At 40.8% G+C, this 13,328-nt stretch overlaps 1 protein-coding gene across 1 annotated transcript; it reads right to left on the bottom strand.

The window, feature by feature from the left end:
• Positions 1-1,005: 1,005 nt before the first annotated feature.
• Positions 1,006-7,360, bottom strand: LOC141770990 (potassium voltage-gated channel subfamily A member 3-like). Its single transcript, XM_074640842.1, has 2 exons — positions 4,358-7,360; positions 1,006-4,305 (listed from the first exon to the last, which is right to left on the bottom strand). The coding sequence occupies exon 1, from the start codon at positions 6,488-6,490 to the stop codon at positions 4,940-4,942; it is 1,551 nt and encodes a 516-aa protein (XP_074496943.1). The 5' UTR covers positions 6,491-7,360; the 3' UTR covers positions 1,006-4,305; positions 4,358-4,939.
• Between the last annotated feature and the right edge of the window lie 5,968 nt (positions 7,361-13,328).

Here is a 13,328-nt window from a genome sequence, read left to right on the forward strand (position 1 = left end):
CTGCATGACAAATCTCAGACAGTCACATGGCTGAATCTAGAACAAAACACTGTTCCTCCCTCGTTGTTTGGGGTCTCACAGACCCAAGTGCTGCAAAATCCTTCAATATAGAATAGACATCTTTATTGTCCACTTGTGCGGAAGTTTGTCTTTGGCTTCACAGACATACATACACTTAAAAGCTTCCTTTGCCATTGGTTAAATCACATGAGATTAGGGGGAAAAAATGAATAAATGAATAAATAAATACCAGTAATAGCCTAAATGGGCCAAACAGCTGGGATGAGTGTGCTAAAATATTAACAGTTAATACATATCTTCAAAAGACATCATAAAGGAAACAGCTGTCTCTAATATCTAGTGAAATCATCTGTTAAATAAAATGACAGAGGATGGAGGATTTTTTCTTTTTATTTGACCTGAATAAAACCCAAATATGACCCTAATGTTATTACACCAAAGGAGGAAATATACGTATGTCTTATATGTTATATGGGCAAAACAAATTTGCTTGCCAAATAATTATTCACAGAGAAAGAAATGTACTGTAGGTTATCCTACATAGTGACGTTACTTATGTTTGGGGTCAGTTATTCCCCAGAGAGGTCTCACTATCCAAATGAACTAGGCAGCACTACCCTCCCAAATCCAAAATTAAACGGTATTATCTACACCAATTACAGATATAAGACATATGAAAAGCCATCGTATGTGATTATATTTTACAGTTACAGTCTGACACTTAAAACAGAAGTAATGCATCATTTTCAGTTCAAAACCGTGTTCATAAGGCAGTCATAAAATATCAAGTTCATAAAACAATGAGCAATATTGGTATGTTTTTGAGTTTTTAAAGAGGCTCAGGGAGTCTACTACTATAGAGTCAGTCGGAACAATGTGTGTGTGTCACTAGCATGATTATAAAAGCATAATAATAAAATATATATTTATACTCTTCAAGACTTCAAATCTAATAAGAAGGGACTAAATATTATCAGCACAAGCTCAATAATAAAGTCCTTCCCAGCAGTAATAACTCAGTAGATCCACTAGAGAGCAGCACTGAGCTATTTTCAGCGTGATGAAGCCACTGTTCATCAACAACACAGTTAACAGGACTACACCTACAGTCCAGCAGCAATACAACACCATGTAAAACGACTTAATGATACAAAAAGTAGTTTATAAAACACGTTGCTGTCTTTACTTTTGAATTTTGAACAAATGTCTCTTCTCATATTGATGATACGGCGATTAATGGCAATGAGCTGGTGCTGATAAGAGAGCAAGCCTAATTCATCCATACAATTAAATAAAATAACAAATATTATCTTATTAAATTATTATTTGATTAATTGATCAATCAACTGATGGAGAATGAATCAGCATTTATTGCTTGAAAAAAAAGACTCAAAATTATTAATTAATGATCAAAATAGTTGCCTAACATTCTCTGCTGCCAGTTTTTCTCTGTTTTATGTCATCATCACTATAAACTGAACACCTTTAGATTTTGAACTGTTAGTTGAACAAAACAAGACATTTGAATCATCATTTTGGACTCTGGGAAATTATAACGAACATTTCTCACCATTTTATGACATTTATAGTTTATTGATCACTCAATTGATCGAGAAAATACTCAACCGATTAATTGATGATGAAAACAATTAAGGATGCACCAATACCGATACCTGATCAGATATCGGGCCAATACTGACTCAAATAGCTGGATCGGGTATCGGTGGCAATGGGGCCGCTCTATTCAATTCAGTTCTATGCTTATATACAATATATACAATAATATATACTGCTGGCATTTTAATTCCTATTTCAGTTTTGACCAATTTGTTGCTGCGTTAAAAAGGTTTACACTTAAAATTGTAATTCCTGTTAATTTTGAAGATTTTTTACTAAATTGCTAGTGTATAATGTATTATTTTAATAATAACAATTCACTAAAATTATATAAATACGTATTTATTTGTCACATTTTGGCAAAGCAATGTTTGGTGTGAAGCCTGATGTTGCCTTACACATAAAAGAACGATCCCAGTGAGGAATACAGCTTATTAATTAAACACTGATCGGTACTCGTATCGGATTGGTACTCGGTATCGGCTGATACCTAAAGCCCAGGTATCTCTATCGGTATCGGTATCGGGACGGAAAAAGTCAGATCGGTGCATCCCTAAAAACAATCATAGGTTGCAGCCCTAAGAACAATAAAAGTAGTCAGAAATGTAATTTTGGAAGAACTCTCTCTCTCTCAACATGATGCATGAATACAGACAGCCCTGTCATGTGATGAATGTAAACTCCTTTGAGTTAGTTTGCGTCACTTCATCTTCATCTCAGCCACTTTGTACCAAAAGCACACGTGCAAACGTCTGCTGGAGGGGATGAAAGGTAGCTGACGTCAGACCTAGTTGGCATGCCAACTCAAAGAATGAAGCTCCCATCTGAAAACACAGAGCAGCTGAGGCGGTGAAGTGAATGCAGACAAAAGAGCGACTATACACTGATACAACAGACTTTTCATGATGTTTCACCATATTTCTACATGTGTGCCAGCTCATCACCTGAAGCTACCTAAAGGAGTAATAATGATTGATATTGATATAACCAACTTTAAGGAACCAATACATTATTATAGTTTAACATCTACAGTAGTTGCCCCCTTTCTCCTCTCCAAGGACACGAAGGTGATGAATGAACCACAGTTGGATAGTCTATGTGAAGATGCAACACAATGCCATGGCAACATCAGAGGGGGTTGCCCGGGAAACCACCGTCCGTCGTCATGGAGACTGCATCACAGGGCGGGGCTCAACACGAGCACGAGGCGGGACGTTTCTGCACGCTCTCTCTCCTCCTCATCCATCCATGCTGTTTTCATCCTGACCTCAAACATTATTCACACTTTTATACATATTTCATATCCATCCTCTGCATCGATATTAGATATTTAACGAAAGGTTTATAATGATATTTAGAGTCGGGATCAGTTCATTTCCGTTTTTATTTAATATAGGCTATATAGGCAGGTCTGAATAAAAATACAATTTTACAAAAAAGCTCGACTCATATCTCATGATAAGCGTCTCCATCCATCACCACCACTCTGTGTGTTATTACCTGAATAATCACCAGAGTCTCGACAGGTTATGATATTATATATATAACCTATAATCTATATTCATCACATTATACTGGACAATGAAACTCTTCTCTCAACGAAGCACAAGACGTCGTTTTTTTGGACTAGTGGATAAATGCATTATAGATATATGCTACACGTGTATCCCAATCAACAACTGTCGCATTAACATCAAGATATGTATATAGGCATCATGTGGCACTGTACACTGCAGAAATATCGGTTTTAACAAGCCACTTTTACTTGTTCTTCTTTTTATGCTTTTTTTCTGACAACAGCTTGAGCCGAAATGAATACTTTTCCAGTGCAAATGTTTTGGGGGTCGTTAATACTTCTTGATCTCTGAGAAAAACATGTGAATCTACACTGGAAAACAAGTAGAATCTCACTTATAGGACTTGTTAAAACGGACATTTACGCACGCTCATCCACAGATATGGACTGACACATTACGCATGGCTATATATAATATAATATATATATTATATTATATATGTATATATAAAAATAATATTATAGCTACTATCATGGCTGGACTGGGACAAAAAATCTGCCCTGGCATTTCGGCCCAGACCGGCCCCATCACCGGTGATCTGTGCTGTACCACGTTTGGTTGAAGGTTCTGTTCGAGGAAATCCCTTCAAAAGTGGTTGTTTTGCATACTTGCCAATCTTGAGACCTCAAAAATAGGGAGGATTTCAAAACCAAAGTGGGGGGTGTGGGTGTCCAACAGAGTTTCGGAGACTTTGTTTCCTGACTTCTGGTGACTTTAAAACAATGAAAATAACAAAATAATAAGTACACTGCAACAGCATTTTTATGTTAAACTTCTAATTTTACCTTTAAATCTCAGGAAAGAAGACTGAATAATTCGCTCCTCTGGCATAAACTTTGCTTGTGAATATTTAGCATAAACTCATATTCATCTGTTGTAATTCATTTGTTTGCCCCTGCTGTCCCTTTTTTTTTTTTAATTATACATGCTGTACAGTGCCAGAAACAGGTTAAAAAAAAGTAAATTTGACATAAATTGGGAGAAATACGAATGGTGACCCAGAGAGGAAACCGGATGACAAACTGATGAAAACAAACTCTACACCCTCTCCCTCATCTCTCTCCATCATCTCTCTCCCTCACCTCTCTCCCTCACCTCTCTCTCTCTCCTCTCTCCATCATCTCTCTCCCTCTCCTCCTCACTGTGGCCGCCTGGCACAGAGCGATTGGGCCAGCCCAGTGTCAATTAAGGAGAAGAAATGGGCCGATTTACCTGTTTTATGGGTAAAAAAAAAAGACATACGTCTGCCCAAAAGGACGTCAGCCCACCGGGAAAACGCTCGGTATGCCAGATGGCCAGTCCAGCCCTGGCTACTATATGTCTTCATGCTCCATAAATGATCCAGTCATTTACACGTCTTTGAAGATCTTGTTGATGTTCACACAGTTCTGGTTGTTCTTATTTTTATACATTCCTTTATTGACAGATGTTAGGACCTGGACACTATTTATTTTTTCTGCATTTTACTGCATTAATTTAAATCCAGTGTTTGAATCTGTGTGTTTGAACACTATGAAGTGTATAGTGGCAGCAAATCATCATGATGATGTCAGAGGAGAGATGAGGAGTTCAACATTTCATCAGGAGAACAACATTTTTTGAACTGAGCCATGTTGGTTTTTAAAAAAGCTGACTTTTTCAGAATGAAACGGAACAGTGTATTAAAAAAATAATATATTATAGCTACTATATGTCTTCATGCATCCATACATGATCCAAGTCATTTACACGTCTGTGAAGATCTTCTTGATGTTGACACAGTTCTGGTTGTTCTCTGTGTTACAGTTGGACTTGTTGATGCTCTCCTCTATCACCATGTACTCAGACTTGCTGATGGATGAAGAGGAGCTGCTGGACCTCCTCATCTCCTCCTCGGTGTTGTGGAGGTGCTCCTCGCAGCTGTCGGTGGTGGTATTCCCGTACACCGGGTGCTCCTCTCCGTCGGTCTCCCGGTGGTAGAAGTAGTTGAAGTTGGACACGATGACCGGCACCGGCAGCGCGATGGTGAGCACCCCGGCTATGGCGCACAGAGAGCCGACTATCTTCCCTCCTATGGTCACCGGGTGCATGTCTCCGTATCCCACGGTGGTCATGGTCACCACAGCCCACCAAAACGCGTCCGGGATGCTGGTGAAACTAGACGAAGGATCATCTGCTTCTGCGAAGTAAACCGCGCTGGAGAAGAGGATGACTCCGATGAAGAGGAAGAAAATGAGCAAACCAAGCTCTCTCATGCTCGCTTTAAGTGTTTGCCCCAAAATCTGCAGCCCCTTTGAGTGTCTGGACAGCTTAAAGATCCTGAACACCCGGACGAGCCGGATCACCCTGAGGATGGCCAGAGACATGGCCTGCTGTCCTCCGTTAGTCTCCTTCTCCTCCGCCAGCTCCGTACCCAGGGTGATGAAGTACGGGATGATGGCCACGATGTCGATGATGTTCATGATGTTCTTGGAGAAGGTGGTTTTGCTTGGACACGCAAAAAAACGCACCAGGAGCTCAAAGGAGAACCAGATGATGCAGAGGGTTTCTATGACAAAGAAAGGGTCTGTGAAGGGGTTTGGTGCGTAAAGGGCTGTGTTATTGCTGGAGAGGGAGGGTGACTCTGTAGCTTGGTGGTCTCTCTCATCCCTGAACTCAGGTAAAGTCTCCATGCAGAAGATCACAATAGAAATCAAGATAACAAGCACTGAGACTATAGCGATCCCTCTAGCTGGTCCAGAGCTCTCCGGATACTCAAACAAAAGCCAAACCTGTTTCTGAAACTCCCTTTTAGGTAAAATTCGCTCCTCTTCTTTTATAAACCCTTCATCATCCCTGAACTTCTCCATGGCCTCCTCTCCGAGCTGGTAAAAGCGGATCTCCTCGGAGAAGATGTCGATGGGCACGTTAACAGGTCTCCGGATGCGTCCCCCGGACTGGTAGTAGTAGAGGATGGCGTCGAAGCTGGGTCGGTTCCGGTCGAAGAAGTACTCGTTCCTCAGCGGGTCGAAGTAGCGCATCCTCTTCCTCGGGTCGCCCAGCAGCGTGGAGGGAAACTGGTTGAAAGTTTTCAGCTGCGTCTCGAAGCGCAGACCGGAGATGTTGACGACCAGCCGCTCACAGCAGCCCTGAGACCGGACAACAGAGTATCGATCCACCGACACCGGCTGCTGGTTCTCCGCCGTCATGACGCCTCCATAACCTGCCGGGCTGTCGGTGGTCTTGTTGCTGCCCTGGTGCCTGATGATGGTGATGGTGGATGATGGCTGGATCACGCTGGAGGTCTGGTCGTCCATACATACAGGTGTTTTTTTGTGCGCCACGCCTCTCCAGCTCAAAGCCTACAGCTTTGGAGAGCTGAGGCCGACGCCACTCACATCTCTCCTAAAATAAACATCACATCTCTCCTATAATAACCATCACCTATCTGGCTATGCGCGTATATCCAGACAGACGCACTGAAGCCCTGAAGCCCTGAAGCGCTCCTCTCTCTCTCTGTGCGCCTTTTTTCCTTTTTTTTTTCTTCCCCCTTTACAAACACGTCCACACCCGCCCACAGCACAGCGCGCATATGTCTGACATGCGTCCACCAAACACCAAACACCCGCCCAATCGGATATTAACTTGACACTTAATGTCGAGTGCGCGCACACACACCTCCATTGCGCGCACACTCACCTCCATTCATTGATGAAATCACATCCACACCTGTTGTTGATCCAATTTGGATTATTTCTTTGTTGAGCTGATAAACAAACACGAATCTTTTTTTTTAAAACATTCACAGCTTTCTGTCTGTGGCATTTAAAGCGAATCACAACAGAAAAAGACATCCAGGAGCATCTCTGTCCTCTCTGTGTGTCTGCAATAAAGTCTGATGGTGTCCGACACTTTTGACACAGAGAAAATTATGTTGTCATCAGTCATTGCTTCCCTTTTCCCACAGAAGCTGAGCTGGTGTAATCAGGTTTTTTACAAACACTTCGACATCCACGCCCACGGCAGCGCGCATATGTCTGACATGCGTCCCCCAACACCAACACCAACACCAACACCAACACCGCCCAATCGGACATTAACTTGACACTTAATGTAGAGGGCGCGCGCGCACACACCTCCATTCATTGATGAAATCACATCCACACCTGTTTGATCCAACTTGGATTATTTCTCTGTTGAGCTGATAAACAAACACGGATCTGTGTTAAAGGTTCTGTGTTTAATATTATAAAAAAGTGAGATTTTCATGTTGTTTTTATTATAAAGCAAGCTTAAAGGGACTGTTTGTAAGAATCAGAAATGCTTGTTAACAGCGATGCCTGTGGCCGTTAAGTCAACGAAAGTCAGCGTTGGGCTCGCGCTTGCTCGCTCTAAATAGACATGAACGAGCATCGCTCAAAACAGTGAGGCGACACACGTCAGCTAAAACCACAATATCACTCTATATTTCAACTGCTTGGCAGTAATGTTAGCTGACCAGACGAAGGTCTCTCAATGAATCAATGCTGATCCTAGTGTTGGCTTTTCCTGCTGCTCCGCAGCGAGTAACGTTGTCTTCTCCGACCGTAGCCGGAGGGAACAGGGGAGACTCCGGCACCCGGTTGGAGACGATAACGTTTCTCGCTGCGGAGCCCCGTCACTTCCCAAGACACGGAAAACCTCCGTTGGTCTGGAGGAGCTGCAGCATTTATTTCTGCACAAACATCCACTGTAAATTTACTAGATATTCTCAGAGCTACGAAGTCTTCTGCAGTGTGTCCTGTGCGCGCATGAAGTGAGGTGGAGCGAGAACGCGCGCGTTGTTTGACTGAAGACAAGCAGGCAGAGGAGTGTTCTGAACAGCGTAGCCTCACGCGAGCGCGCATGGGATCCCGACCCGGTAGATTTATACGTGTAAAAAGTTACAAACAGCCCCTTTAAGTCCTATATAAATACTGTGAAAGTATCGAAACACTCAATCCACAGGGAAATACACACAGCCCGTATTCAGAAACTCTGCATTTGAAACAAGCCGTTAGGATTTCTGCCCATTCGCGATGTCACAAATATACAATATTTAGACCCTTGACACAATTTTAAACATAAAACATTCTTAATGTGTCCCAGTTTATTCCTGGTTGCAGTGTATGTGAATGTCATCAGCTGACAGGAAGTACACATGGACCCAAGCTGTCAAAATGCGCTAAAACGGAGCGTTTCAGACAGAGGGGTAAATACAAGTATATTCAGATCGACAGTATGAGGAAAATAAAGTTTTTTTTTAACATTACAGCATGTAAACATGTTCTAGTAGAAACACAAAATACAAATATGAACCTGAAAATGAGCGTAATATGGGTCCTTTAAAACACTCACAGCTTTCTGTCTGTGGCATTTAAAGCGAATCACAACAGTAAAAGACATCCAGGCGCACTGCCCCTTTCTGTGGGTCTGCAATAAAGTCTGATGGTGTCCAACACTTTTGACACAGAGAAAATCATGTTGTCATCAGTCATTGCTTCACTTTTCCCACAGAAACTGAGCTGGTGTAATCGTTTTTTTTGGGGTAGGGGGGAACAGACAGCAGAGGGCTGTCCAGATGTTCACTGTCTAAACCAGATGAATTAAAAAGTGTTTATTTGCTTTTTCTTTGCGTCTTATGTCTTATTGTGTTGAGGGGTGTTGCTCTCCGTGGTGCTGAAAACAAGCCCGCGCCAGCTTGTAAAAATCAATGCGCGCTCTCTCCTCCAGCACATGTGTTGAGTTTATGTGTGCACAGTCCACGTGTGTGTCCATCTAAAGATGATTTTTTAATGTTTTTTCTCATTCGCTTTGGCTCAATTCTTGAATGAGAATTATTTTTTTAAAACAATAATCTCAAATCTCTGAACAGTTAGTTTGTTGTTCACAACTGGTTTAAATTTCACACTCATTCAAGAAAATTGCACGTTTTGGCAAGTCCATTGACCACAAACACATGTTTTACTGATCAAAACTGATGAGTTGACTCTCAGTGAAATTGTACTCCTCTTCACAACTTCTAAACATTATTTCATCGCATCACAGCCATAACATGCAAAAAGATCCATTCAATTATCAAAATCTGTCACACACATGTATATTCCATAAATTTATATCACATGGTGTCATGTACTGTGAGGAGGCTGTGGAGGCAATTTCTGTGAAGAAGGATTCGAAAATCAAGAGAGAGTCTTTTAAAGGTTTAATAAACACTTGCAAGTGGGAAAACAACCATCAACATAAATGTTCAGGGCTGAGAGCCCTGAGTCTCTTCGTTTCACAACATTTATACCCTTGCGTGCATGCTCACATTCGTATATCTCACATTGTCCGTCTGATTGACACTTCTGTCCATTTAGGGTTTCTTGTCCTCAAATAGGCGCTACATGTTCGTTGACTAAGAATGCAACACCGAAACAGAAATAGGCCTTAAGGGCAATGAGTGTCACCTGTCATGACCTTAGGAATGTGCAGCATGTTTGTATTTTTCCAGCACAGAGGCACAATTTGTTTTTTAATTGAACTACAACAGGGTTTCATTTTTGCAGGTTTTTTTTTTGGCATGGATGTCATTTTGTTAAAAAACATTTTGTTCACTGTATAGCTCAAGTGAATTTTCTATTTATAATACATGTAAACATTGCTAAACAAATACATTTACTGTATAAACACACATCCTGTTTCTGTGTACTGTATTGTACAGTATTACCTACTGTTGAAATGGGAATCTAAACAGCTCAGTGAGATACACAACAACATTCAGCTTGATAAAATTGACATTCTCGTACAGTACAGAAAGTAATCGGTGTCAACAAAAAGTAGAACAAAACAGAGATTTGTATATTAGAAACATTTCCAGGATAGACTGTTGAAAAACCATCTAAACATTTAATTTCCGCTCGCCTGTCCGCTGTTTGGTGATAGAATCGCCTCAAAGAAGCGACTCAAGTGTCAGTCTTTGTAATGTGATTCATGACGAAAATGCAAAATCAGTTGCTGTTTGTAATTCATGCTGACAAGCTTGATCAAAGGCGTCTGTCACTGTCTGTGGCTCCACAGGGTTAATGAGTTCAAATAGGATTCAAGGCTAAATGCACAATCTGCTCTTTTTTTTAAAAATCTTTTTTCTTTGTGCAACTCTGGGGTTTTAAATTTCAACATGTCAAAGCTTAAAAGAAGAGCTGAGCCTCTCTTCTATCCAAACATGGCAACATCTATGAGCATACTCAGAAAATCCTCTTAAAGCGGATGACACTGATCTATTGACCTCTTTTGCGCTGCCAAACAAAATTAGTAAGGGCATGTGAAAAGCTTTCACTGTCAGGAAGACTGTGTATAAAAAGAAAAGTAGACTTTTAATAAAACTGAGGTAATTAATTAGACTTCATAAGCCTGTGTTTACAAATATCAAGGCTAAAAAATCCTGCAACTTTATTTGATTTAACTGCTTCATTACTAGTTGAAGAACCACTTAGTTAAACCTCCTCAGGACCTGAAAGTACCACAGGGACCCTTCTCTGCCAGCCACACAGCAACAAAAAAGTCATTTTAAAGGTAATCAGGAGACTTTCAAAGCACCACATTGATTTGTTTGTGCAATTATAATGTTAACTCTGTGTCAGATCGTCAAACTCTCAAGCACAACACCAAGGAGAGGATTTCAGTGTCCTCAGTTGTTCCTGAGTATTACATGAAATATTGCAAAACTAAAATTACCAGATGAGGAAAGTGTGAAATGACTACACACACACATAGAAAAATGTGTTGAAACAGAATGTAACCTCAGACGTGTTGCATGTCGTTATCACTGCAGTGTTGATGGCAGTTTTTTCATAATCTCACATTTTGTTCTCATTATTTGAAGCACATTGTGATACAAAAAAAAGTTAACTTTTACTTAACTTTAGAGTAACAATGTTGGCCTTATTACCGCTGCTGTGTGAGAGCCTACAGGTGGCAAACAGCACAACAACCTCTTCAAACTTATATTTCAGTCCTCTCTTTTGTCTCATCTCTGCAGCCCAGAGGTGGAGTAACTTTACCCTCCTCAGTCAGATCTGAGTCTATTGCTATTTTACACACAGGCTGATACCTCTACTGAGGACATCTTGGATAAATATTAGGGCTGTCAATCGCTTAAAATATTGAATCGCGATTAATCACAAATTAATTGCACTTTTTTTATCTGTTCAAGATGTACCTTAAAGGGAGATTTGTCAAGTATTTAATACTCTTATCAACATGGGAGTGGGCAAATATGTTCGCTTTATGCAAATGTATGTATATATTTATTATTGGAAATCAATTAGCAACACAAAAAAAATTACAAATATTGTCCAGAAACCCTCACCGGTACTGCATTTAGCATAAAAAATATGCTCAAATCATAACATGGTAAACTGCAGCCCAACAGGCAACAACAGCTGTCAGTGTGTCAGTGTGCTGACTTGACTATGATTTGCCCAAAAACTGCATGTGATTATCATAAAGTGGGCATGTCTGTAAAGGGGAGACTCGTGGGTACCCATAGAACCCATTTTCATTCACATATCTTGAGGTCAGAGGTCAAAGGACCCCTTTGAAAATGGCCATGACAGTTTTTCCGTGCGAAATTTTAGCTTAAGTTTGGAGCGTTATTTAACCTCTTTTGCGACGAGCTAGTATGAAATGATTGGTACCAATGGATTCCTTAAATTTCCTAGTTTCATATGATGCCAGTAGCTTCACTCTCAATACAACCTCCAAAAGATTGATTGCGTTAATGCAAAATTAGTGGCGTTAAAATGAATTTGGGCCTTTGGCACCCCTAATAATTAATGGCTTACAGACTGCAAACACACAGCCCTGATGTACAATTAAAACAGAGAACTGACAATCCTGCCCGATGCCATCTTAGTGTGAGGACTCCTTGACCTCACACACCTCTGACCTCCGCCTCTCTGACCCAATAGACCCCTGACCTGACAGCTCTGTGTGGTGAAATGGATTTATGTTGCTTAATTAATTTTCTAGTGGTCTGGTATTTTTTAAGTGACGACTGTTTCTTTCTAATCAACACGGTCCAATCGCTGCACACAAATCTGATGAAACATGAAAAATCAGTCCTCTGCAGCGAAAAACTAAATCATGCTGCTATTAACAACCTCCCAGTAGTTGCCTCTCAGTAAGCACGGGAAGTTTTTGTCTGGGTTTTCTCGTCTCCATGGCAACAAAACATCGAGTGTTTTTTTTGTAAAAGAGTTAAGTTGAAGAAGTTACATAATTTCCGGCCCAACTCGTGCGGGAGCGAGTAGACCAGAGACTATTTTTCACATTCCCGCTAAGGAATGAACACGTTACATATCAAGATTAAAAAGGAGCTGGGCTTGTTTTCTGTGTCGACTGCAAGGCCGCTTATCAAACGCAGAAGAATCAGCTCGACAAAAAGGGGGACAGATAGAAAGCTTTGACCCTGGGCGGGAAACACACTCGCATTTTATAAAAACACTCATTATCAAACAGCCCCCTGGTTCCCTCTTTGTTTCTTTCATCCAATTCGCTCTCCAGTTAAATATAACAACTGAAAATAAATCCAATGTAAATTCCGGTGGGCCGTGTAAGCTGTATTTATGCTTGTAAACACAGACTGATTGAGAAAATACTGTTTTGATTTGCTCTGTAGTTCAGATAGACCTTTGAATGATACGAGAGGTCGGGGATCACAGTAATTGATGGCTGTCAGACTCTTCTGCATGCAGTTAAAGTGCTTTCCTGATTACATTGTTATGGGACTGAATGTGCCTCTGTGGGTTTAACAACGGCGCTGTTATAATGCAATTCCCATGCAGATACCATCAGTTTGAGAGCCAAGGCGTCAGACTTGATATCAAGTCTATTTTTATATTTAACAGTCACAACACAGGTGATTTATTGTCTTTGTAAACATGGGCCAAAGATTCCCCCGAGATACCGACCTTGTTATATGTCCAATCTCACATGCATTCATAAATGCTTAATAGAGTTTTTTATTCCACAAGGTCATACAGTCCATTTTCTAGCCCGCTCTGCTGGCTGCCTGTTCAGGATTTTTAAATAAAAGTCCTATTATGTATCCAAACCTCTGGAGCTGAAGGCAGCTAAAGATAGACTTTTTAT

This window comes from Sebastes fasciatus, chromosome 1 (assembly GCF_043250625.1).
Source record: "Sebastes fasciatus isolate fSebFas1 chromosome 1, fSebFas1.pri, whole genome shotgun sequence".
Taxonomy (NCBI): Eukaryota; Metazoa; Chordata; class Actinopteri; order Perciformes; family Sebastidae; genus Sebastes; species Sebastes fasciatus.